This window comes from Antechinus flavipes, chromosome 3 (genome assembly GCF_016432865.1).
Source record: "Antechinus flavipes isolate AdamAnt ecotype Samford, QLD, Australia chromosome 3, AdamAnt_v2, whole genome shotgun sequence".
Taxonomy (NCBI): Eukaryota; Metazoa; Chordata; class Mammalia; order Dasyuromorphia; family Dasyuridae; genus Antechinus; species Antechinus flavipes.
This window is the reverse complement of record NC_067400.1, coordinates 16552422-16579830: the sequence shown is the minus strand read 5'-3', so window position 1 is coordinate 16579830 and position 27409 is coordinate 16552422. Positions and strand designations below refer to the sequence as shown.

Below are 27409 nucleotides of genomic sequence, written 5' to 3'. Positions count from 1 at the left end.
AAAAATTATAATTACTTCTAAGAACTGTACTATATGTATCTCTCTACATATACACACACATATATTATTCTTACAGTTGCTAGATGGAGAAATTTCAAGAGAGTATTTTGTAAAATTAAAGTCTTACTTTAAAAAGGCTGTAAATGTGCCAGCGTCCTTGATGTGACATGAGAAACAGCTAAGTTGTGATTTTTTGGCATTTCAAAGAAATTGCTTTTAGAATTGATGGCTGATTTAAATTTTCCCCCAAATCTTCAAATGCCTTACAAGAAAGCTAATGCCATTAAAGGACACTATGGAAGTGTTCTTTTGTATCTTAAGCTATATTTATCATCAGAAAACATGGCATATGTTTGGAAGACTTTCTACCTAGTCTTTCAATTTCATATTTTCTGAAAACAAAAGATCTTCAAAACAAAGACTAGAAGCTAAAAATATTCAAGCCCTTTCTTTAAAAAAGTAGATTTCTAAAATCATTTAAGTAACTCACTCCCTATAAGAGAAGAAATATTCAAGACTGCTATCTTTGTGACCTCCACCAAGTCCTTTCAATACTATAAGCTTCAATGTCTTCATGTATAATATGATGGGTAGAGTTATATGGTCTCAAAGATCCTTTCTACTTATAAGTTCTATGATCAGTTGAGAAATGTATATGCAGCCAGACTAAGACCTGAGAAAAGAAACATGACAGCACCATCCCTGTGCAATACTGATATTTGTTTATATACATGCATATATATGGATGTCACAGTTTAAGAATGCCAATAGGATGTAAGCTCCTCAAAGTCAAGACCTGTTTCATTACCATCTCTGTCCCTGGTACACAGGATAGTGCCTGGAACAAAGTTGGTGCTTCCTAAAGTCTTACTGATGATTACCATTAGGTGGAGGACATTGCAGAGGAAGCAAGCAAGATGGTGAAGGATCTCAAATTTATGTGACATGAGTTTTTCAGCCTGTAATAGATGCCTTTAACTATTCAAAGTGTTGTCGATTCATCTCAATAAGAGTAAGCAAAAGCTAGTATATTTCTTTGTTACAGTTAACTTGGTGTTTAATTGCTTTTCTGAATAAATATTGTAACTGCATCAATGGTTTTTCTGACTAACTAAAAGATAAACTCAGAGAAAACTAAAATGACAGAAAATCTTCCGTCACTTCCACTTAGCCTTGAGTTCAACAGGATGGAAATGAGGAGAAATGCAGAATGACGACTTAGCGCAGACACAAAGTAAGTGACTGACAGAGCCGGGGCTTGGATCTCAATGTGCCTGGAAGCTTCATGAGGTAGAAAACCAGGAAACCTGAGTTTATGTCTCAGTTTCCTTCTATGACCTTGGGCAAATAAATTTATTACTGCAGGACTCGGTTTGTTCCTCTGTTAAAAGGATCCAGACAAGATAACATTCAAGGATCCTTCCAATTCTAACATGATTCTATGAATTCAATGATTTTTAATTCTCCACTGTGCTTACTATGGAGGAGAGTCAATAATCTAATAAAGAGCTAATCATCCACTTAACGAACTAGGCTCCAAATTAGAATGGAGCAAGTGCCTGGTGGAGATCAAACCAAAAGAGATAGGAGAACGAGGAGGAGCAATTCCCAATTCCAAGTGGCCAGATAGACAAGGTTTCGTGGAATAGGTAGACTTGAGCTCTTAAAATCCTTTAATAGGTAAAAATGTAGAAGCTGCTCCAGGCATGTGGCCTGGCTAGTGAAACGGCAGGAAAAAGTCAGACAGGATAAAAGAAGGAACAGCTCATATTCCAGTTTGGTGACAGAGGGGAACAAAGTAAAAGAAAAATTGGAAAAATGAAATTCTTTGAATGCCTGCAAGTATCACATCATGCAACTACTTTTATAACTTCTCATTTACTCATTTCGTCAGCTGCCCTTACCCTTACACATAACATTATTAATGCATAACTTGTCTGCTGAATATTTATCTACTTTACAAGTTATTTCCTTTATTTCTGCAGTTACAAAACTGTGACTCACCTTAAATACAAATACCTGGAGTGCAAGGACTAAAGGTATTTTACTTCATCTACAAAGGATTGGGCTTCCTCAACTTCAGAACATTCTACAAGATGATATCAATTTGGAAAGTCATACCTCCTCAGCACCCACATTCCGCCTCTGATTGGAGGCTAATAGCTCCTCCCAGATTTTCCACGAGTTAAGAATAGCACCCCCAGAATCTTTAACATTTTTCGTTTAGCTTCTTTCTTGAACTTCATCATCTCCAGGAACTCATTATTCTATAAACTGAAATAAATTTGAAAACACAACTCCTTCCTAGATCATTTCCTTACCTGTACTCCAGCTCCCCAGGACTTCATCGTGTTGGTGACTATTTTTGTATGTAGGCTTCTCCCTGGAGAAGAGCCCAGGGATGCTTTTGCCTTTCTTTGGAACCCTAATGATTAGCACAGTGTCTGACCCATAGTTGGCGCTTAGTAAAATGCTTACTGACTCTTTATTCTGAAGGTCCCATACATGAGGAGAAAAAATAAAAGCTCTCTGGATAATGAATTGGTAACAGGTTTCTTAGGAGTCACATCTATTATCTTCTTGTCAATTCAAACCGATCACCTACAAAGAGAACCACCAGTGCAGAAAACCCAACCACAAGATCCCTGCAGTTGTAGATCTTTAACATTGGAAACCTAGGGTCTCAGTACATTCTTCACAGGCCAACTTCACCCAATTCCTCAAACAAGAAAACAAGGAAGATACTGACTACTGATAACTATTTTAGAACTTCAGATAATATTCCTTCCAAATTTTTTTTTTAAATAGAAAACCACAATCCATGTTGCCAATTAAAGATATAGAGCCAAAATGGAATAACCCATGGAAAGATTAAAAGGTTTCATGACCAGGGCCAATTTTATTGCATTTTTGTGTAAGGTTTTTGATCCTTTTTCCAGTTTTTAACCCCTTTTTGGAGGCTGACAACTATTCTCATATATTTTTTAAAAGCCAAGGAAAATAAATGTTCTTAAAAAGCACAATTGTTTACATTTTCTTCAACTCATTATATCTAAAACCAAAATCATCTTGCATGATAAACCTGCCCTTCCCATCTTCTCTCTTTTCTAATATCTCAGGCTCTTGACCATCCTCCACCTCAGTCCATGTCCAATACAATGTCATTTCTATCTCCCACTACAACTACCTTCAGGTTCTCATCTCTAAATCAGAGAGGTCTCGGGTGTGATCCATATCTGAAAAAGAACCCTTCTACATCATATACTGGGTCATCTCGATTTGTTCCAATGGTCTCCAGGAAGAGAAACTCCATGGCTCTGCCCTTTGTAGCTAATCTCCTCAGAAAGGCCTTCTCCAGTAGGTACCTCTCTTCTTAATCCGTTCCCATGTGGCTTCAGACCTCATCGATCCACCAGAACTGCTCTCTCTTTGGTGCCAGACGCAACATCCTCTTGTCAGACCTCATGCTCCTTGACTTCTCTGCAGCCTTTGACACGACTGGTCACTCACTCATTCCTGATAGCCTCTTTTAAGTTTCTAGACACTCTTCTCTTTCCTCATTCCCCTCTTACCTCTCTGACCACTCTTTCTCTGTCTTCTTCGGGGGGATCCTCTTCCAGATAACACACTTTCGCCATAGGTGACCCTCAGAGTTCTGCTCTCCTTCTCTCCTTCTTCTATTTTCTATCTAACTCTCACTCAGTGATCTCAGCACCCTTGCTGATGATTCCAAAATCTATCTATCCCTCCCCAAGCTCTCTGCTGACCTCCAACAACCTCACATCTCTATTTTCCTTTGTCCAGTAGACTTCTAAAACTCAATATATCCAAGATGGCAAGCATTATCTTTCTCCCAGGACCCTACCATATTACTGTAGAGTACAACACCACTCTTGCAGCCACTCAGGCTCACAACCTAGGAGTCATCCCAGATTGCTTATTATCTCTCATCTTCCCTGCTTCCCCAATATCCAAGCTACTACCAAGTTTTGTCTACTTCACTATCAAAATATCTATCCAATACAGCCCCTTCTCTCTGGCACTTCTTCCATCCTGATACAGATCCTAATCTCCTCACATTTGAATTGTTGGAACAGCCTGCTTTAAGTTTCTTCCCACTCTAATCCATGTTCCATCTAAGCACCTGATCATGAAGCCCCTCTAGTCACATATATTACTGCCTCCAAGATCAAAAACAAATTTCATAAGCTGATACCCTTCTACTTTTTCAGTTTTCTTACACCTTACTCTCCAACAAACACTCTTCAATTTGGGGACACTGGCCTCCTAGCTGTTTCACAAACAAGATATTCCATTGTTTGGAATTTTCTCTGGCTGTCTCTAGGTCTGAAATATCTTCCCATCTCATATCTATTGACTGGCTTCCCTCAAGTCCCAACTAAAACCACACTTTCTAAAGAAATCTTCCCCAATCTCTAATTCTGGTGAGCTCCCTTAGGCAATTATTTCTTGTTTATCCTGTATACTGCTTGCTTTGTGTATTTGTTTGCATGTCTACTGACAGTCTTTGGAGTCTTTTTGCATTCCCAACACTTAGAACAAGGCTTGGAACGTGGAAGGCACTTAATATTCACACCTGATTACTGATTCCATGATAATCAAAGCAGTCCATCCCAGTTCAGAAGTTGTTCATATAATAGGGCCTAAATTGGTCTCTTTGGATTTTAGTTTTGTCCTCCAGTTTCATCCTTCTTCCATAGGACAACCCTTTAAATACTAGAAAATAACTTTTCTTCCTCAAACTAATTCTCTCTTTTGCTTCAACTGATTTTCAACTGGTGTGTTCTTAATGTTTAATGCTTCTGGTCAGCTTTCTCTTCTAAACATGGTCATTCCAAATGAGTTACCCAAAATTACCCAACATTTTCTGATACAGGCTGAAATGCAGTACTATAGCGATTGTTATACTACAGATGAACTGGAATTCCATTAAAATCCCCAGATCTTTTTAAGCCAGTGCTGTAACACAGAGAATTTATTCTGTTAAGTTTCAGCTTAGGAGATGGAGCCTAGTGTTATCAGTCAAGATCTTTCCAAATCTTCGCTCTGTCATCTTGACTTCTCGTCGGGTACATTTTGGGTAAGTGTGCCCTTTGAGCCTTCATCAAAGCACAGTTTGTTCTGATAGGATCTTAACAGACTATGGTTCATCTTGCGCCTCTCAAACTGATGGGGTCCACTGCCTAGCAAAAAGTAAAAACTCCTGACTGGCATTTAAGGTCCTTCACTACCCACCTCCAAACTACCTTGGCAACCTTTTCTCAAACCATCCTCCTTCACACACTCTCCCTTTCAGGCAACTCGACCATACCCTAGGTGTTGCCTTCTCTTCAGGTAGATATTCCTGACTGTTCCCAGGCAAAGTAATCACCTCCTCTTTATTTTCCTCCTAACTGGACCCTGCTCTGTCCTTGTCACTGGTCTCATCAGCTCCTCCATTACACTGATTTGTGGACGTGTCTTTCCTCTATTTGATGGCAGGAGTAGGACCCATGCTCCAGTTATGTTTCTCTCCAGAGCCCAGCCTAGGGCCTTGCACATGGCAAGCACTTAAATGTCTGCTGAGCTTGTTGTATGATTCATAGTGTTTTCAACTTGGCAGTTACTAAATTGAAGCCAGATACTCCAATAAACATTGTATAAAATTGTTCCAGAATGGTTTTTCACATTATAATATGGGTACTCAAATATCACTATTCAATCTTTTGTGGCATAACCATCCCATCTGATCACTAATTAACACAATGCTCTTTTTATGAGATTAAACGGGACTCTGATTCAGTCACGTCATGTCTGAGTTGAGGACTCCTGTACATGAGGAGAATACTAGTATGCTACTAACCTCACCAGATTATGACGAGGATCCAATGTATGTAAAACTGCTTAGAAACAAACTATGGTACTACAGAAGACTTTTGAGAGTCATTTGGACAGCCAAGGAGGTCAAATACATCAATCTTAAAAGAAATTAATTCAGGCTATTCGCTGGAAGGTTGACTACTGAAGCTAATGCTTAAAATACTTTGACCACATAATGAGAAGACAGAACTCACGGAAAAGATTGGTATCGGGAAAGACTGAAGTCAAAAGGAAAAGGGGAAGACAGAGAATGAGATGGATAGATAGTATTATGGATACAACAAACAGGATCCTGAACAAATTTAAGAGATAGTAGAGGATGGAAGGGCCTGTCCATGGGATCACGAGTCAGACATGACTCAACAAGAACAAAAAACCAGTCACATAGTGGTCAGCTTCTATTAGTTATAAAATCTGAGGTTAGAAAAAGGACCTCCTCAGAGTCTCCTCACTCAATTATATTCTAGCTTTTTAAACTGTGGGGTTGCAACATGATATGGGGTCTCAAAACTGAATGAGGGGGATCACAAAATTCTGATTTCTTATCAGTAAATATTTGATTGTACACTTATTTCATATACCGGGAGTCTCAGACAAAAAGGGTCATAAGTGGAAAAAGTTTCAAAAGCCCAGATCTACATAGTACCACCACTCATCAAAAAGCTGAAGCCTTCAAAACGAAACTGTAGCCAAAAAAGGAATGGCTATTCTGTAAGAAATAAGGCTCAATTTCAGGGAATCGTGGAAAAATGTCCATCAACTGATCCAGAGTGAAGTGAGCAGAACCAGGACCACTTATACAATGACCAGAACAGAGTCAAAACAAAGAATTTTGAAAGCCTTTGGAACCCTGATAAACACAATGCCTACCCAGGATTTCAGAAGTCTGTTACTCACCTCTTGACAGAAAAATGATAGACTCCATGGAAGTGGGCAAAGTGAGATGTGTAGATTTTTGGACAGTGCCAAAGTTTTGCTCAACTATACAACACAAGGGTTTTGCCTTTTATTTTTCAATGACAGGAGAAAACGGATTTTCGTTCATTAAATAAAACTTTTCTTTTAATATCTGCGCTCAAGACTTGTGTATGTCTAACAGTTAAGCTAAAGGAATGCATCCTCACTAATGGTTCCAACAGTAACATGAGATACTCTCACTCAATCTGCACATGCTTTTGAAGCACATTCTGTGAGCTAGTCCTGTGCTAGGCACTTGCAGCCCCATAAAGAATGGACAATCCCTACCTGTATGGAACTCACACTCCAATGATAAAAACTGACCTGTGCAGTGTTCTTTTCAATGTGCAAAGAACTTTGCAAAGATGAGTTCCTTGCATCCTCTGCTCAAGACCAAGGACCACGGCCAGAACAGTCCACTCAGGCTAGCCTCCCGCCAAACTCTCCTGTGCAGTGGGCAGACTGCTGGATTTGGAGGAGATGAGGCCACTTCCAACACTTGCCTGCAGGGACAGGACTTTTTTCACTGCTCACAGCCTCCAGCTGATGCTCTGTCTAGCTCTATATTTATAATCTAGGGAAACCAAGAAGAAACACCAGCTTCGGCCACATTCAGAGCATCTCTATGTCCAAGGTAGCAGTCCTGCTATTTTCAACTCTGGTCTCAAACCACACAGGAAGTACTGCAGCCAGCTCCGAGTGCAATGTGGCCGCTGACAAGCTGGGGTCGTAGAGGAAGGCCCAAACTTGTGGACAAAAAGGCCTGAATTCAAATGATGTCTCTGAAACTTACTAGCTCTGTGACCCTGGGCAAAGCATTTCACCTTTTAACACCTAAGTTTCCTGTTTGGTAATTGCAGGATTTGGATGAATTGGCTAAGACTCCTAAATTCCTCCAAATTCCAAATGGGCTTAGTAAAGTAGTGGGAATACACAAAGTGCTTAACCAATTCGCTTTCTAAATCAGAGGGTCTTAACCATCAGGAGTCATTAACCCTTTTGGCAACTGAGCAAAGCCTCTTCTCAGAATTATTATTATTTTTTAAATTTATGATTGTTGTTGTTCAGTTGAATCCAATTCTCCAGGATCCCATTTGGGATTTTCCAGGCAAAGATATTGGAGTGGGTTGTCATTTCCTTCTCATTTTACAGATACAGCTCATTTTACAAAGGCAGAAACTGAGACCAAAAAAAACAGGGTGAAGTACCTTGCCCAAATGCCCAGCAGGGAAGAGCCTGTGGCCACATTTAGACTCAGGTCTTCCTGACATTAGGCCCTCTGCACCACCTACCTGCGCATAATTTATAATTAAAGAAAATGCTAAATTTCATTTAGAGGTCAGTGAAAACAAAACAAAACAAAAAGTTGGGTTTTTGTTTCTTTTTCTCATCCGAGTTCATTGTCCCCCTGAAACCTGTCCATGGAGCCTTGGAAGAAGCCAGGTTAAGACCTTTCCCTACAGGGAAGCTCTTATAATCTACCACCTCCCATAGTAATCAACATTTTGTACTGGAAATCTGGAGGGCAAGTGTGATCACAGCCTTGGAATGGCTCCCTCTCCCTCATCCGGCTGCTGGGGACCAAGCCTGGGATAAGGTTACTGAAGAGAGCTGCGGGGCAGAGTGAAGCAAGCAGGACAGACTGGAGGAACTATCTCTACATAATACATAGATACACACACATTCATGCATGTACATCCTAAAACAATACTCCCCTCAAACACCTGCTTCTACATATATGCACTCATATGCTCTCACACACACATAAATGCGTGCACACACTTGGTATGTGTGTGTACAGAAGTGTGTCTGCATACCCTCTACTCCCTCAAATATTCTCACACGCTCTCCTATACACACATACTACATACACAGGTACTTCCAGTCTCATACGTATACACTTCCAAAACACACACACAAATGCGTGCACACACTTGGTATGTGTGTGTACAGAAGTGTGTCTGCATACCCTCTACTCCCTCAAATATTCTCACACTCTCTCCTATACACACATACTACATACACAGGTACTTCCAGTCTCATACTATACACTTCCAAAACACACACACACACACACACACACACACACACACACTCAAACATGCACACTCACACATCCACATACTTTCATGGCAACTCAGTGAAGCCCTAACTTAAAATCCTCCTCAGAGACTTAATAGCTCTGTGACCCTGGGCAAGTCATGTAGCATCTGAATGCCTCAGTTTCCTTTTTTAAAAAAGGAGGATGATGACATAACATAACATATATAAGGATGAAATACAGTAGGCACTTAATAAGTGCTTATTTCCTTCCTATATGCAGATTAAAACTAATATACATAATACACTCATACACATAAGGCACACATTCACACATACCTACTTACATACACATGCCCCCAGCACAACCCCGCATATAGTAGACGCTTAATAAATGTTTATTTCCTTCCTATATGCAGATTAAGACTAATATACATAATATTCTCATACATATAATGCACACTCACACATACACTTACACATAATAAGCTGTCACACAAATATGCTCATACACGTACACACGCAAATACACATTCCCCTCCAAACTGATACCCTGCACCGCAATCGCCTGCACTTATACACACTCATGCATGCACACGCACGCACCCGTGCGCAGTGCTCACACACCTGCACACACTCGTGCACACGGGTTCCCACGCATACAACCCCTGAACGACACGGGCATTTACACGCTTGATGTACTCATAAACACCCTTAAAAACGCACTCTCGTGTGCACGCGCCCGCAGGAAGGGTCACACAGACACACGTACGCGGCCCCCCGGCACACGCTTGCACACTTCTCACCTCCACTCACACACATAAGCGGCAGGGTTTCCGCCCCCTGCCCATGGCCGGAGGCGCGCATGCGCGCTACGCCCCAGCTCCTCCCCCCCCCCCCCACTCCATCACCCCCAAGGCGGCGGCTGTCCACGCTGTCCCGGGCGGCCGGACGGGAAAGAACGGGGGGATCTTCTCGGCGCCCTCCCCTCCCGGTCCCTTTTCCCTCCCGCCTCCCCTCCTCCTCCTCCGCGCGGCCCGCCAGGCCTCGGCGCCAGCAGCCCTCAGGCCTCCTCCGCTGCGTCCCCGGACACAGGGCTCACCTGGCTCTGGGGCCCCGGGCCGCCGCCTCGGCCGAGAGTGCCGCCCCACGGAGCCGGAGCCGGAGCGGGAGCCGCAGCGTGGACGCGCCTCCTCTTGCGCCGCCGCCGTCGCCCGGCCTCGAGCCCACCTCAGTTCAAGCTCAGCGCCTTCCGGGGCCGTCGCCAGGCAGAGGCAGCCGAGCTGCCGAGCTCATCGATGCAGGCGGGCGGGCGGCGAGACTGAGTGCCGATGTGGCGGATCGGCCCGCCGAATCCTCCTCCTCCTCCTCCTCCCCAGCCCCTCCCGGCTCCCGGAGAGCTCGAACTTAGACAGCCGAGCCGGAGCTGGGTGCGGCTCGCGGGTGGGCTGGGTCTTTCGTAATAAAGGTCAGCCGGGACTAGGTCCGGGTCCCAATAAAAAATAGATAGGCCTTGAGGGAGTGGTGGTGGAATTCGCTCTCGGAAACTGCCCCCCACCCGAATTGGGGAGCAACGGGAAGAAGCGCCCCGGGTCCCCCCTCCCCGCGCCCTGCCGCTTGATTATTTTGAGATTTTTGACTAGGGGCGTCCGGCAGAAGGAGGTGTCCTCGAGTTGGAGGAAAGGGTTGTCTTGAGGGCCGTCGAGGGGTGGGCGCGTGTGTGGAGCCAGGAAGAAGAGTTTTATGTGGGGAGGGGGGGAAAGTTGGGTGGGGGGGGGGTCCTTTCCTCTTTTACGCCAAAAGCAATTAAAGGAGACTGGGCGTTTTGTGAAAATGATATGCACTCTTTCTTTCCCTACTTTCACCATCACCCCCAGTCCTATATGGAAATCCTTTTCCTCCCCCCTCCCCCCTCCCCGCCCAAAAGCGAAGCCGCAGGATCTGCGACTAAAGGATCTCGAAGATGGGATCTGGGCAGCAGGACCGGTCCGGAACTGTCTGGTGCCGGATATTCGAGGCAATATCCAGCTTCCTCAGCCTAAAAGTGCGACCAAGCGAATTGTCTGCCCCTCTTCGCCCCCACTCCCAAATCAGTAATATTTGTTTTTAAGCGACTTGTTTGACGTGCATTTAAATTATTTCCTGGAGTAGGAGGAAATTCTTAAAATGTAAATCTTCAAACTTGAGCTTTAATTAAAAAAAATAAAAAGTTAAAAACGCACTTTTATAAAGTCCTGCACCACCTGCCTTGGAGGGGGATGGGGGGCATATATTGGAACTCTTAAGGAAGCAGCGTTATTAGAACTATGCAAAGTTAAATGTTTGCAGAGCAATTTAAATTCTTGAGTTGTTCAAATAAGCTGTAACTCAGGGGATTCTGTGGTGCAGACACTGCAGATCCGGGATAACTTCCTATGAGTACCAACAGCCGCCACACGCCAGCATCTTACAGCCTTTCATTTAGCTGACTGAAGGACAAAGTTCTTTGTTTTTCATCCTCTTGTGGATTACAGAGCTTTTTATTTGTTCTAAGGTTCTATCGTTTACCTTTAAGAGAGTCAGTTCTGTCGGAAGTTCGGGATCTTAAACTTAAGTTCGGACCGAAATTAACCAAAAATAAAAATTAAAAAGACTACGAAGAAACTAGATTAGCTGAGTGTAGTTCTGTCTCACCCAAGTCTTCCCTAGCCCTGCCAGTGACAACAGATACCGTTGGGGCGTCTTGACTATTTAAATGACCGCCACATTTGGATAGTTCGGAGCTTCACGTCCATTTAATTGGATGCATTCTTGCTCTTTCTCACAAGTAATCTGAAAATTGAATAAAAGAGGCCAAAGTTATATGTTTGTTGCGTTTTAGGTGCCAGAATACATTAGGATTCAAAATGCTTCCTTGGTAGTTTGCGACCTAAATTTTAAACCCCACTTTTAAACTCACAGATATCAGTAAAATTGGCGTACAGTGGGGTTAAGTTTTAATAGAAATAAATGTTTCAGATAATTTATTAAAATATATCTATGTAAAGCTAGGAAAAGCAGACCCACTTCTAGACTAAATACAATGATAAAACACGTTTCGAAGAATGGAAAGTTGGATTGCCAGAGATCCGATTATAGAAGTTATACCATTTGTGTAAACTGTCCCAAAGGAGGTAAACAATGGAACCCTTGGAGGCTCTAATATCCTGTAGAAATATCAACGGGAAATTTAATCTGCAAAAGGAAGGTAAAAAGTGTTATCAAAAAACAAGCAGAGGCTCCTTCTTACCTCAGGTCACGGGAGACGAATTTTCATGAGAAGAATATACTTAAAATTTAGAACGATAATGGTTTCTCTCCCCAATTCCTTTTCCTTTTCCTCTCATTTGTGTCATTGCGCTTGGAAAAAACTTTTCTAATTCTTATCTAGCTGAATGTTTTTTGGCGATTGATATCAGTTCAGTGCTTTGTATCTCAGTCCTGTCTTGCGGGAGGCTTCATAGTGAACCAGCTGATTTGATTTAATATCAGTAACAAGTATTTTAATAGTGAAATATCAAGGACCATCTCCTTGAAATTTCCAAATCAGGTGTGAGGGACATGTTTATCAATATGTGCCCACATAAAAATGCATTTCTAGGTATCCTTTTGTGCCTATATTTATTTATATGCAGACACCTCGGACTCAGTGTATTAATGGGTAGAATATCTTGGCCTTGGAATATAGATGCTCCTTTGAGGGAATTGTTTATATAAATGACATTAGAGATGTAATCTTAAGAACTTGTACGCTTCCCCCTATACCAAAGAAAGAATATCTCTGAACTTATTCTTCCTATAAAATGTTTTTCCCCCAACCTCTGTAAACTGCAGGATAAATGAAAGTGAGACACTATACACAGTACAGAGTTAAATGAGAATCTCTTAGTTGTTCAAAATTGGAGAATCAAATAAAATGTAATTAAAATGCTAAATACCATGAAAAAAGTACTTTAAAAAAAAGGGGGGGGTTTGAGTTGTTGCTGTTTTTTATTGTTTTTCGAGAGAGAGATGATCTAGAATACTAGAGTGTCAGAGCTTAAAGGGACGTCAGAGATCCTCTTGTCCAGCTTTTTAAATTTTACAGATTTAGAAACTGAGACCCAAGAATTGGGGAATGACCGAGTTTTTAAATGTATCTTAAATATATTTTGTATATCAAGAAAAACAAAGCAAAAACTATTTTTTTAGCGTAAATCCTCAAAGAAATTTAAGAAATGACAACACTTCGAAGGGTTCTTCTTCAAAGAAGCAAGGAGAGGAAAGTGAAATGAGGAAAGGGACACCACACCTGGGTTAAAATATCCTTGTCAGAAACCTCTCTTCAAGAAATTGGACAGACCAATCTTTCCCAAATATAATTCAACGCATTAGCAAAGGTTTGGAAAAACAAACAAACCAAACCAGGATTGGTGGCCGCTGGCCCGCCCCAAAATATCAGCCGCGTCTGAGCTGACCCCCTCCGCTGCTTCTCTTCCCTTTCCTTGGCTAGCGGGCGGGTCACCTGCGAAGCTTAGCAGCAGCTCGGGCTCTCTGCAAGCGGGCTAGGGAAGACGCGCAGAGGTAGAGCTGGCTCCTCCAGCTCTCCCTCCCCAAGCACCACTGTCAGTTCCACTTTGGCCCCTCCCCTGCAGATCCTGCCCTTCTCCCCAGTGTTTAACTAAGTCGGGATACTAGCGCAAGATCCACGCCTAATTAAATTAATTAGGGATTCTTGTCAATCCTGGATTAATGGCCGATAGCAACCCCGGCCACAACGATCTGAAAACCTGGAGGACCAGTGATCTTTTTTTTTCTCCGCACCCCCACCCCCTCATTTCCCCCACCCTTTCCCCTCCTCCTCCTATCCCTTACTCCCTCCTCCTCCTCCTCCTTCTTCTCCTTCTCTCTCTCTCTCTCTCTCTCTCTCTCTCTCTCTCTCTCTCTCTCTCTCTCTCTCTCTCTCTCTCTCTCTCTCTCCATCTCTCCTTGGTGGCTCGCTTGATACAGGAGAAGGGGCTTTATTCAGAATTGCAAGGGGAGATAATTTGCTCAGAACAAGGGGCCGGCTTTGCAAAGTATAAATAGTGCGACTTCAATAAGCAACATCACTATCAGATCCGAACTCTTAGCAGGAAGAATTGTCAAAGATCTTAACATTTAACAAGATCTCTCCAGTTGGGAAACATCAGCTTCCATTTGACTCCAGCCTGCCCTCAACCCTCCTCCTCTCCCCTTCCTCCTCCACCTCCTCCTCTTCCTCCTCCTCCTCCTCCTCTTCCTCCTCTCCTCCTCTTCTTCCTCCTCCTCCTCCACCACCACTACTACCACTACCACCTCCTCCCCCCTTCTTTCTCCTCCAACCCCCCCGTCCCCATTGATGTGTTATTATTGGGGGGTTTGGAACAGTAAAAAGAAGAAGAAGAAAAAAGAGAAAGGGGAAGGCGATCGGAGGAAGGAGAGAGAGCGAGCGCAGCAATCGGGCCAGACCATGGAAGAACTTACAGCGTTTGTCTCCAAGTCTTTTGATCAGAAAGTGAAGGAGAAGAAGGAGGTGATCACGTACAGAGAGGTCCTGGAGAGCGGACCGGTTCGGAGCAGCAAGGAGCCGGGGGGTGGCAGCGAATCGAACCGGGAGGACGGCTGCAGCCCCGCAGTGAGAGCTGCGGGAGGAGGCGGCGGCGGCGGAGTAGGAGGAGGTGGAGGAGGAGGAGGTGGAGGAGGAGGTGGAGGAGGAGGAGGAGGAGGAGGAGGAGGAGGAGGAGGAGGAGGTGGAGGAGGAGGAGGAGGAGGAGGAGGAGGAGGGCGGTCTCCCGTTCGGGAACTGGACATGGGCGCCGCTGAGAGAACCAGGGATTCGGGCAGTCCCAAACTCACTGAGGGTAACGGCCAGACCCGAAACACCGCGCTTTCCCCCTCCCCCATCTCCCTCAACTCTGGCGGGGAAAGGACCCAAGAGTCCGGGAAGACTGGGGGTTGGGGGTTGGGATGGAGAGCCAAGGAAATGCGGCCACCCTGTTTTAAAAGTCAGCCGGGGGAGGTGGCAAGAGAGGGAGAGTGTGGTTTGATTTTGTGTGTGTGTGTGTGTGTGTGTGTGTGTGTGTGTGTGTGTGTGTGCATTTTGCGCTGCAGACATTGTTGTTATATTTATTCCACAAAAGTGCATTTTGCTAGCTAGAGTATCTTGTGCCTAGGCTGGGCAGGAGCCGGTCCAGAGGGAGTAAAAGTTCGAAGAGCAAGAGGCATCTTTTTTAGGCTGCCAGTAGGTTTTAGGTCGATCGCTTGTTACCCGCCTGAAGCTGAGACTCTTTGGACGGAGTCTGAGAGGAAGGCTTCCTTTTTTAAGCTCTTGCACTTTCCTATTATAGAAAGATTTGATTTCCTCCTTCCCTGCCTTTCCTTCTCCCCATCTCCTTCTCCAGCGAAGTCATTCCAGAGGCTGCTGCTGCTTTCTTGATTGTCCTAATGTCTATTTATCCATTGAGTAAAGAACTCTAGTATCTTTGCAGCCAGCGTTTATCAAAATACGGCTCAACTGGGTCTCTTAAGGCTGTGCATTTTCGATCAGGTCAATGGATTTTTGTATTCTTTGAGGATTTTGTTTTGCTTAAAATTACTTTTCTGGTCCACAATCCATAAGGACTCTGGTCTTGAAAAAAAATTGAACTTTGGCCGCCAGGAGAGAGTTAGTGCAGGGGAAAAAAAAAAAAAAAACCAAAACAAACAAAGCAAGCAAACTACAGTTTTATGGTTATGGTAGAGCATCCCCAAACTCAAAGGCTTTCAATAATAAAAATTAATCCAGGACTTCACGTATACATTAACTGGGGTGCAGCCATATTTTTCCAATTAGGAAAATATGTGGCAAGCATGGAATCAGCTATTTAAGCAAACAATTACCTTGTTTATAACATGATCTGTTCCTGTTTAGAGACCACTAAGCAGGGAGCCTGGCCTGACACATATTAAATTAAATATATTAATCGATTTACAATTTGCAATATCTTTTTTTTTCTCCTTCCCCGCAGTCAAAAGTTTGAAAGGAAGCCACCGATGTCTGGGTGGCACGAAATGGGTAAAACATTTGTGTCTCTTTAGCGGATTTGGGGGCATATATTTTTCCCCACTAATATTTTACTGAAACAATTTATGACTATGCCTTGGAAAAATTGGTCCAGGATGTTTGATATAAATTTTCTCTTTCTTTCAGAAAGGGCAGATGCCTGTCAAACTACCGATAAGTACTAGATGTCTATCCAATTAGTAATTAGGAGAACAACAGCTAAAATGTCTGGCCAGGGCTAGGGCTGCGATGGATTTGCGTTGCTTAGTTGCTTAGTTGTTCAGATTCGTTCCATTTTTGTCTTCACATTCGGAGGATAATTTGGAGGAGGAATAGTGGAATTCAAATATTTAGGCTGGTTTTTGCATGTTCCCAGGGCCCTCTGCGCTTGAGGTAGATTTTGCCTGTTTGAGTTGATTTTAAAACCTGCGTCTAGTGTTCGGGATCGTTTATTTCAGAGCTCAGGCCAAATGATTTCTGTTGCCTGTCGGAACTCTGTGGACTGAGTATCCTTAGCAGCAGATTTGATTTTATTATTTTATTCACAAATACGGAGAGTGATTCTGGGTTGTGAAGAGCTGGGAGAGGGCAGGCCGTGCTCGATCCAAACTCGGACTTCTAGAGCACAAATGTCACGCTAAAATAGGGAGCTGGGAGTTCCTGTTGAAGGAGACCTCAGAGGGAGCTACAACTCCTTCACCCGTTGAAGCTAGGGAGGACAATCGCTCGGGTGATTTCCATAACCCAAAGTGTCCATTTGAAAAGAAAAGGGAAGAAAGAAATGGGACGTATCAGCTGGCGTGTGTCAATTCTAGGCAGGGGGAAAAATGCATGTTTTATTAAACAAACAGAGCTGTCGAATTCACGAACAGGCGGGGACCGACCAATAGAAACCCAGGATGGTAAATATACCACTTAAACCTGTTGATATATATGTATATATACATATATATTTACACAAAGCATTGCTACGTAGTGAGGTTTTTGATTTCGTTTCTTAAGGAAAAGAGGAGGAGGGGAAGGACAAATAACGCCTTGCTTTCCCCTTCGCTAGCCGAGAGCTTTGTTTTTCCCCTCTCCGTTGCTGGCAGTAGCCTGGGATGTGGTACCGCCACCGGGAAAGTAAACATGGCGTGAACGAGTCTTTGCTCCAGGGTCCGGAGCGAGGATGCTGGGCAGAGAAGACAAGAGTGGTCGGAGAGCATCCGGGTGGGCCTGAGCTCTGAGTAGAGGCAATGCTGGCCCAAACTGCCTGAATTGCTGCTGTCCCCCTAGCACCCTAGAGCACTGCTACCTATATTTTGACGTGTCAGCTTCTCCCTCCCTCTTTCTCTCCCTCTCATCCTCCCTCCCCCACAAAACGCCTCACTCCGATAGAATTGTTAGCAAATAAGATCAGCAAGTTTGCAGAAGCCAGGGACTGAGGGGATGGCCAAAAAGGAGCTTTTTTTCCACAGGTCAAACCGGAGCAAATAACTCCAGAGCCGACAGCTCAAAGGATCTGATCTGGAGAAGGCCAGCGCCAAGTGTTCGCGGGCGTAGGCATTAATCAGTGGCCTAATTCCGCTTAACAATACCCATCCATCTCCTGATCTTGGTGGGAGACAGAGTAAGGGAGAGAGAGGAACAGAAAAGAGAAACGAGGAGAGGAAAGGAGAAGGAGGGAGAGAGAGAGAGAGAGGGAGAGGGGAGAGAGAGAGAGAGAGAGAGAGAGGAGAGAGAGAGAGAGAGAGAGAGAGAGAGAGAGAGAGAGAGAGAGAGAGAGAGAAGAGAGAGAGAGAGAGAGAGAGAGAGAGAGAGAGAGAGAGAGAGAGCCTGAGCCTCGCTGTTAGAGAACGTGGGGTGCCAGCCCTTGCCCTGAGAGCCTTCGCCACGCCATTCGGTATGGTTGTGTGTGGCAGTGCGCGGCAGAGATCGGAGCAACGCCACAGACTACGTTCCTGATGTCTTTCAGGAATCACCTAGTCCTCCTCATCTAACTGTCCTCCAAGGCCAGCCTGACCTTTGAGCATTTCTGAGAGCATGGACTGGCTTATTTTCCCTTTTGCACGACCTGAACGGTGGCCGTATTTGTAGGCAGGAGTGGGGAGCAGGTGGACCAGCCCTGACACTTGGGCAAACCTTGATTTTGTTGTCGCCGCGTGTGTGTGTGTGTGTGTGTGTGTGTGTGTGTGTTCGCGTGTGTCCGCATCTGTATTTGTCCTACCCCCCTTCCAGTCTCCCCCGAGCTGAAGGATCGTAAGGAGGATGCAAAAGTGATGGAGGACGAAGGACAGACCAAAATCAAGCAGAGACGCAGTCGGACCAATTTCACCTTGGAGCAGCTGAACGAGCTGGAGAGACTCTTCGATGAGACGCACTACCCGGACGCCTTCATGCGGGAAGAGCTGAGCCAGAGGCTGGGGCTGTCCGAGGCCCGAGTGCAGGTATTTGGGCCGCGGGGAACTGACCGGGCTGGTTGCGCTGGCCGAAGCCGAGCGGTGAGTGGGTGCGCGCGCGCACGCGAGTGTCTCTATGTGTCTGTGTGAGCGAGCGCGTGTGCGTGAGTCTGCGCGCGCGCGCCAGCGGACAGCAATTGGGCTGGGAGGGGGGGAATTGGGTTGATTGCGGGGGGCTTGCAGGATCGGAGAGGTAGCTTGTGCGCTATGTACATCCGCGAGTCTATACGCACCCCAAGGAACAGTGAGTGCATGGTCCTTTCTTTCCCTGAGTCGGGAGAAAGTGTTTATGGGAAAGTCTCTCCCACTCCCCTCACCCCCGAGAGATTATCATTCAGTTGAGTTTTAATGTTAATTTTTCAAAACCTCTTTCGAACAAAACCAAAGCTGTTCAAAGTTTGCTCTGAGGTTTTCTCACTCCGGTCTTCGGGCGGTTTAACTCCTAGGGAACCTTCTCTTATTAAGCATTTAACAAAAGAAACAACCGTTTTAATCGTTGTCATCCTACGCTACAGCGGCTATTTTGTTCTCATAGCTGGGTTTGGTCTAAAATCTGCTCGAGGGGCTGGGTTAGCCTTGCGGATATGGCAATTAAGTTTATAGATGGAAAGACTATAAACTAAATTAGTAACTGTTAAGTGCAGAAATTTACAGTCCGCGGTTAACAGGAGATCTCAAACTGTGCGTATGGCAAAAATTCATTCGGGTCTCGCGGTCTTTGTTCCCTCACCCTAGAGAGCTAGTTTTTTCGAGTCCTGTTTGCTCGTTGGGTGAACAAGTTTGGGGGGTGTTTTTTAAACCTCATCTCGAAATGCTGTTGCCCTTTCCAAAGCGTGGGATATCCGCAATTAAGCCATATCCATTTGCGTCAAGAATCAGACCTGATTGTCTTTTTTTCCCTCCTCTCGAGGGTGATTGGAATAGCAGAAGCAGGAGCAAGCTTATCTTCTGTTTTTCGTTCTCTTTTCCTTTCGGGGAACCTTCCAGCTTTCCCAGCGAGGATACATTTAAATGTCTCAGATTGTATTTCCGTTCAAATAATAAAATGGGAGAAAATTATGGTCATTATTTGTTTGAACACATGGAGTAGTTTTAGGCCCCAAACATCTGCAGCTGTTACGAAGTATCGCTGTAACAGATACTCTCCTCAATCTTTGTGCGCAGAGACCACCATCTGCACCAGACTATGCACACAATTCTTATGGGGTTTCCCTGCATCTTGTAATAGGATAAGGACATAAACAGAACAGTCACGTTGGACCAGAAAAGTAGTCTTTGTCATCACAGCCTCCCCATAAGACCCTTCCCCTCTCAGGTCTTCCCCACTGAGGGCTCTTCGTAAGTCTCAGAAGCTGTCTAAAATGATAATAATAATATAGTGAAAGTAGCAAAAAAAAATGCTAACCCCAAATGCTTTGGTGTGGGGTAAGGATGGGGGTGGGAGGTACTAGAAAATACTAGGGAAGGGAGATGTGCCAGCTCCTCGAAAAGTACAACTAGAGGCAAAATCTGCACTCTCATCATGCAAAATTGTAGGGTGATTTTTGTTAAGATGTACGGATGAAACACTTTCCAGTGAAACCAGAACTGGAAAAGTTAGGCAGTCATATCTTATGTGCTGTTTGCATTGATTGGCAAAGGAATCAACTCAAGGCTATTTTTGTAGGCAGAGATGTGAAACCAGACTGTGGCTTTAATTTTTTTTTTGTATTGATAAATTTGCTTCTTTAAACCGGGATATTTATGAAGAAGATGCAATATTCCAGGAGCTGCTCAATACAGCCTTCCTCTCCCACACTGAAATTTGAGACATCTAATTCCTTCCCTCCCAGGAAGTAAACTGTATCATGCCCTCATTTCTTCATAGTTTTTTTTTTTTTTTTTTTTTGGTGGGTTTTTTTTTTTTTTTTTGAAGTTTTAAAGATAGCTTTTGGTTTGCAGCTTCCCAGTAACTTTCAATCTTTTTTTTTCCTATAGAAGCAAAATAGATTATCATATTAACGAGACAATTATTCTGTTTCTGTGTTACATTCTACTACACAGAGGACGAGAGAAATTCTCAACTTCTTTGTAGTGAAGCTTTTATGGCACTAATTGCCCCTCTTCCCCCCACCCCATAAAAGTAAGTCATTAAATGCTTTGGTGGTAGTTTTTCTTGAAGATAAAGCTAATTAATATTACAGTCTATTAATGAGCACACTCTTCCCAGGTCTTACTGCTCAAACATCTAAACCCATTATCACAAGTTAGTATCAGGTATCAGGGAATGATTTAGGTCTTTGGGGACTCTATAATGTGGAAAGATGAAACCAGGGCCCTCAGTAATTTATCAAGAAACAATTTATCTTCCAAATGTCCATGAAATATATCTTTCTACTTGGAAGAGTTCCTTTTGGGTTTTTGACTTTGGAAAAATGAAATTGTAAGATGGAGATTTGAAAGAAATGAGGAGACCCTAATATCATTATTTATAATGCCAATGTCTCTTTGTTTTTTTGTTTTTTTGTTTTTTAACTTTGAGCTGTAACTTCTATTTCCTTTTATTTGACCCTTTTAGGTTTGGTTTCAAAATCGAAGAGCAAAATGTAGAAAACAAGAAAATCAGCTACATAAAGGTAGGTTTTTAAAAATACGTTTGGGTCATTTCCTTCTATAGGATGCCCTTTCTGACATCTCCCCTGGGTGAGAAGCCCTCTCCATCTTGCTTTGAATCCTTTTGCGTATTATCTTTTATTTACTTGTGTGTGTTATTCGTCCTCAAGTAGAATGTAAACACCACGAAGAAAGGAACTGTTTGGTTTTGTATTTTATCTTCCACTTTAGATGCTTAATTACTGTGTTGAATTGAATTGAATTCTGTTAGAATCCTTATTTAGATATAACGTCAACCAGAAGAAAAGCCTTCAAAGATGTTCTTGTTTACTTAATTTATGGGTTGCAATCTGCATCTTTGAAGGGAACATCCAGATAGATGAAATCACATATCCATTTGAGTGTTTACAGAATACTTGTAAGAGGCCTTGGGGGTATAGGTGTGGAATCTTACATATACATTATTAATGTGAGAGTTAACATTAAAGTATTAAACTAAAAAGATGACTCCACTACTCCATATGCTCTGAACAGAATTTAGTCCACTTTGGTGTTTATTTGTATTGTTAACCACATATGTACATGTGAATAAACATTTAAATATACACGTTTATGTGTATACATATATAACCTGTATATGTATGTGTATATATATATATATATTATATATATATATAATGAGTTGTAATTTTTTAAAATTTTAAATAACGGATTTGTTTCTCTTATTGTTGCAGGCGTGCTAATAGGAGCAGCAAGCCAGTTTGAAGCTTGTAGAGTTGCACCATATGTCAATGTAGGTGCTCTGAGGATGCCATTTCAGCAGGCAAGTACTTGAGCTGTTGTGGATTACTCCCACTCCCTTCTCCCAGAGATTCCCCCAGCTGTTTGACGTGCACCTGTGGTATTGATGCTAAGATGATATGATAGACTCATACCCTTTCAAAAAGCAATACACTGTCTGAGATCTGCCCAAACATTTCTTTTTGTTCTCACTGGGAGCTCCACAGAGAACAGGGAGCAGTAACCAGTCCTTTAAAAATGCAGTAAAGATTGCACTTGGGAAGTGGAGAGCAAAGCTTTTTGATTAAGTTTGTCAGTTCCAATGTGCAAGTTAGTGTAAAGGATTTCAAAAGCATCATTGGTGTGTTTGGGTCCGTTCTCCAATTTCTAGTCATATTAGTTCTATGTTCTCCAAGTTATTCTCCAATTTTTAATCAAATGTCTAATCTTAAAACAAAAAAATAAGTTTTCCTAAAGTAAATTGAATTTTCAAAAGCCCTTTTCTGATAAAGGTTCTTGCCTAACAGAAGAGAAACCCATCGAGTCTTCCCAGTACTTTTCCAATTCCCATCTTTATCAGTAATGAAGCCTTTGAGTTACATCTAAAAAGGACAGTTAGCAGCAAGGATTTGCTCCTGGAAAATTCCTCTCTTCCCCCCCCCCCCACTCTTTTCTGTCAAATTTAGATATTGTATTTTTGAATCTTCTTTCATGGTTCCCATCCACCTCTACTTTTTTTTTTTTGAAACTGGGCATTTCTGTGTTTTTATGTGTAATACTTACTTCAAGTGTTGGATTCCAATTAGATATTTGGATGAGGTTACTTTGGGTGCTGGTGTTAAAGTGATTATGATTTCTCCAAATTTATTGCCTATCTTGAACCTGACATGTTAGCTTCTAAAGAGCCTGAAAAAACAATTGGAGATGTGGGAATAGGAGTGGAGGTGTGGAATCTTCAAAGAAGAAGCCTAAGAAGTAAATGTTCACACTCAGGTCTCCGTGGTAGACACAGATGCAGTTACAGGCCCCAAAACATTCATTATATACCAGAAAAAGTTTGATTGCTTGCCTGTCAGACTTTAATGTTATAGTTCAAATCCTTACTCTGTTACTTATAACTGAGTGATCTTGGATAATTCTATTGACTGAAGGAACCTCCCTGCCATCGTTTCCATTAATTCTGGCTCTCATGGAGATGATGGCCCCTCGCATCCTTAAATGACTTTCGAGGGTCCTTTCCAACTTGATAATTCTGAGGCTTCTCTGGACCTCAGTTTCCTCACTCACAGGATTATTGTCAAGGAAGTGCTTTTTAAACTCAAGACTTGGGTTTTCACTGGTGTGGGAAATGCTTGGAGCTATTCAAGGGAGACAAGATGGGGAGAGAGAAGTTTTGCCTCTTGGGAAAAACAGCACCAGAGGACTGATTCTTTAAAGGCAAAACAAACAAACAAACTTCGTTTGTAATTTATAGCCTCAAAAAGTGGTTCGGAGATGTTAAGTAATTTGCCCAGGATCATCTCAAAGTTAAATATGTACCAGAGATACCACTTGAACCCAGATCTTAGCCATCCCAAGACTGGCTTTCTATCAGATATAAAGGGCTTCTTTTCTCATCACCATTACATGTTCTAATTATGACATGTACACCGATGAGGTTGAACAAGATGCTGAGAATTCGTTTGGAGTAGGTAAAATCACTTCCCCACACTTTCCCCCAGGCAGGCTCACTTGTTTGCAGGATGAAAGATTTTAGTGAGCGCATTGTTCCTGTTTCCCGTACCCCAGCACTTGGCTGTGCACTTGACGGAACAACAGGACAGACACAGTAGAGATGGATTGGGGATACAGGGAAGAAAGCGGGCTATCGAGGCAGGCAGCGCCCTGCTCGGGCGCGAGACAGCGACGGAGCCAGGGGAAGAGACGGGCACGACCAAAGCCCGTCCACTTAGAAGAGGCAGACAGGCACTCCCCGGCCCTGCCCACACCACATGCGCCCACGTTGGCCCAGTTTGACCTAGGCCAGATTGACGGCCAAGCAGTCAGCCCCCCAGCTCAGCCCCCCTTTGCCAGGCCGGACAGACTAGGGGCGCCGCGCTAGGCCGGGCGGTGTTAATGCTCTGTTTTTATTTTATTCTCGTTGTCACCCTTAGGATAGTCATTGCAACGTGACGCCCTTGTCCTTTCAGGTTCAGGCTCAGCTGCAGCTGGACAGCGCCGTGGCAGCGCACGCGCACCACCACCTCCACCCGCACCTGGCGGCCCACGCCCCTTACATGATGTTCCCCGCGCCGCCCTTTGGCCTCCCGCTGGCCACGCTGGCCGCCGAGTCGGCCTCGGCCGCTTCCGTGGTGGCGGCCGCCGCGGCGGCCAAGACCACCAGCAAGAACTCCAGCATCGCGGACCTCAGACTGAAAGCCAAAAAGCACGCGGCGGCCCTGGGGCTGTGACTTCGCTGCCGCCGCCACCTGGTCCTCCTCATCCTCATCCCAGCATTTATCCTCCGGCCACCGCCCACTCTGCCCTCTCACCCCTCCAGGGCCGCGGGACCGTCCGTCCCTTTTCTCCTCCCTTCCCTTGACCTCCTTTTCCGAAAGACTCTGGCGCCGAGTCCCTAATCCAAGGACACCCAGGGCCAAATGTCCCAACGTCATCCCCACCCTCTCCTCGCCCTCGGGGGCCAGGCTGGAGGACCCCAGACAGAGCCCCACGGCCTCGGCTCTCAGAAAGGGGCCAAGACTGATTCCTGCTTTTGTAAAGTTCCCGCACTTGGACGTGTTTTGAGGGAGGCGTCGGGGGAGGGGGACAAGATGGGGAGAGGGAAATTTTGCCTCTTGGCAAAGCCACACCAGAGGACCGATGCTTGGAAGACAAAAACAAAAACCCATTACTAATCATAGAATCCCACAAAAGATTGAAAAACCAGAGAGAAAAAGAGAAAGGTACTGATTTCTCGTTTCCATTCAACAGAAGCTGGACAACGGTAACAGAATCAAGAAGGGGGAAAAAGTATTTAATACAATAAAAAGTTTGGGAATTGACATGGAAGAAACTCCAGGTCATTGGGGGGCGGTACCAACTTTAAAGTTTTTTTTTTCTTTTTTTTTTTTTCTTAATGGGCAAAGATGGCGAAGAGGAAGGAAGATGTATACTTATTTAAAGAATTAAGATGAAAAAAAAAAAAAGACACGCAGTTGGGAAGTTCACAGGTTTTGAAACTGACCTTTTTCTGCGAAGTTCACTTTAATACAAGACATTTGATAAGAGAGGCGGGCCTCCTTTTACGTTGAGTCAGATACTTTTTAAGTTTAAAACCCACCACGTCTGGAAGAGCGAGAAGAAAGAAGACAAACACGGAGAGAAATGATATTAAGATGAATAATAAGGACATGGACAATGATGATTTCTCTGCGAAATTCTCATGGCTAAACTGTGCGGACTCCTGGCAACAGAATGCGGTTTGCATGTTTCTTGTATTCCATAGATGGTGTCCCCTTCCCACCCTCCCTCTACTCCACCTCCCCTCGGTTCACTTGCACTTCATCTTCATCTTTAGTAGGAAAAACAAAAATCAAATGCGGCTGGAAATTGATTTTTCTTCTCCCCTTTTAGTCCTGGAGGGGGAAAAAAATAAGCCCACCCTCTGTATTGGTCCACTGTTTGTCCTGAGAGGTAGGAGGAGGGCAGAACAATGTGGGGGAAGAAAAGCGAGAGAGACAGCAGAAGAGAAAGTGAATGTGAATATTTTTTACTCTCTCTCGACTTCCCTGAGGTCGTCAGCGAGAATTGTTTCTTTTCCCCTCTCAATAACCGCCCCCCTCCCATTTCCAAATTTACCTTAAACAAAGCCCAGCTAGGTCCAGGTACTAGGTACGTGTAAGATATGTTGATACACACGAACAAAGTTTATTTTGGCTATAACGTGTGACTTGATAGTTGACTATCAACATTTACATTTTATCTCACAAAGGTGTATCTATTCAAGTAATCTTGAAGATTTCTGTTTTGCTTTGTTTTAGTTTCAATCCATAGAGATATTTAAACTGGAGGCACTCCATCTAGATAATTCCTATCTCAATTTCCCATCCAGCCTCTTTTTTTTTTTTTTTAATTTACAAGAAAGAAGAAAAGCTCTTCTAAACGAACTCTTGTAAGCGGATGGGCTTTGTAACTATTTGTTCTCCATGAAAACAAAATTATTTATATTTACCATATTTTTTTCTAGTGTGTTAACTTATTTCGAAGGAGAAGATGCTGTTATTTCAAGACCTGTGTTGTCGGTACAATATGTTTCCTTTCATCTTTTGTTAAACCTTTTTAATAAGTGCCAAGTTATCCATTGAAGACACTTTGCGATCAATTGAATGGAATCAGTAAAGTTTGCGTTAACGGGTTCTCATCATTTTTGCTCTTGTTTCTATTATAAATTATCTGTGACATCCTTCCTTTCTGATGAACGTGTGCATGTCTGGCGCCTGTGTGGAGCGAGGGCATTAGGTACATTCACCCTTTTCTTCTATTGAGTTGAACAACTTTTTTGATGAGGGTAAAAGAGAAGTATTGTACTTTTCATTAACAATTAAATCTAGGATTCCCCCTCTCCCTTTTTAATCCAGGAGGCATTAGAAATCAAGTTCTCCAGTGTTATAACTTGTTCATTTAATGGAGGTATTCAGACTAAGTCGAATTCTATCGAAACTAAAATATCCCTGTCCTAAAAAGGTCTTGCTTAATGGGCATATGAAAAGATGCTTCAGTTAGATGTAGGATTTCCCTCAGGAAACTTATTTGATGGGGGGAGGGAGGGAAGATTTCCTTCAGGGTGAACCTAGTCCTGGAGTTGAGATAAATTTCAAGACTTGAACTCCTTTTATATCTCTACTTACATATTTTTTCCAGAATTCCAGATTTCACCCCAGATCCTAAATATAGTGCTAGAATGGCTATTGCCCTCCTCCCCAACTCTCAATCCCTATCTCTGTTTTGTACCTTTCTGTGTCTGTCTCTATCTCTGTCTCTGTATTAGTCTTTCTTTTTCTATAAGAGGGCTGAATTGGGGAGGTTGGGCACACTAAGAGTCCAAAGCTACTGAATGAGGAGGGGTAAAGATAATTGGATTTGTGAAAAATGCTGTAGTCTCTTTTGTAGCTGAACTATTTGACGAGATAGTCAAAAGGCTTAACTAGCAGGAAGAAACTCCTGGCCTACCACTATCCCTTTGATCTTAGTCAGGGATTTTTAACCTGTATTCTGAAAGCTCTGTGGATATATTTCATGGAGTCTGTGAACTTGGATGGGAGGGGAATGAAATCTTTATTTCAACATAATTATTTTACTTTGTAATACTGAGCATTTTGTGCCACGAAAAGTATTATTCTGAGAAGTGATCCATATATTTCAAAAGAGTGCCAAAGGGGTCCATGATACAAAAAAGCTTAAGAATTCCTGATCTGAATGAAAATAATGCCTTGTATTGGTTGGGGAGTGTTTGACTTTTCTCCTAACAAAACTAAGTTATAAATCTCAGACATTTTGAGGATAACCTCCCTCTGTTTCTTATTGACTCTGAAACTCTATTTTACCCCTCCTGCTAAGAAGAGAGATTAGTAAGTAGGGGTTTTTTCTTTCTTCTTTCTTCTTCTTCTTCTTCTTCTTCTTCTTC

General features: G+C 43.4%; 2 protein-coding genes across 5 annotated transcripts in view; one reads left to right on the top strand and one right to left on the bottom strand.

Moving 5' to 3' along the window:
• Positions 1 to 10252, bottom strand: part of RSRC1 (arginine and serine rich coiled-coil 1) — a 343242-nt gene extending 332990 nt beyond the window's left edge. Inside the window, exon 1 of the mRNA XM_051983080.1 lies at positions 9980 to 10252. The gene's annotated coding sequence lies outside the window, so the exon portion shown is untranslated. The remainder of the gene's footprint in view (positions 1 to 9979) is intronic.
• A 3925-nt stretch (positions 10253 to 14177) lies between these two features.
• SHOX2 (short stature homeobox 2) lies at positions 14178 to 26149 on the top strand. 4 transcript variants are annotated; one of them, XM_051983085.1, is made up of 6 exons: positions 14178 to 14549; positions 14595 to 14756; positions 18155 to 18363; positions 20933 to 20990; positions 21702 to 21790; positions 23937 to 26149. In XM_051983085.1, exons 1-6 carry the CDS (start codon positions 14255 to 14257, stop codon positions 24195 to 24197), a joined length of 1074 nt encoding a protein of 357 aa, XP_051839045.1. In that variant the 5' UTR covers positions 14178 to 14254; the 3' UTR covers positions 24198 to 26149. The 4 variants fall into 4 exon arrangements, with proteins under 4 accessions (XP_051839045.1, XP_051839044.1, XP_051839043.1 ...); XM_051983084.1 differs by having other exon boundaries at positions 23901 to 26149; XM_051983083.1 differs by lacking the exon at positions 14595 to 14756 and having other exon boundaries at positions 14178 to 14573.
• Positions 26150 to 27409: the final 1260 nt, after the last annotated feature.

Bases quoted from the DNA above. Each gene is read 5' to 3' on its own strand.
- SHOX2 (XM_051983084.1), top strand. From the start codon at position 14,255: ATGTGTTATTATTGGGGGGTTTGGAACAGTAAAAAGAAGAAGAAGAAA. The intron at 14,550-14,594 runs GCGGCGGCGGCG...GAGGAGGTGGAG, and splicing joins AGTGAGAGCTGCGGGAGGAG to GAGGAGGTGGAGGAGGAGGA. The intron at 14,757-18,154 runs GTAACGGCCAGA...CCCCCCTTCCAG, and splicing joins CAGTCCCAAACTCACTGAGG to TCTCCCCCGAGCTGAAGGAT.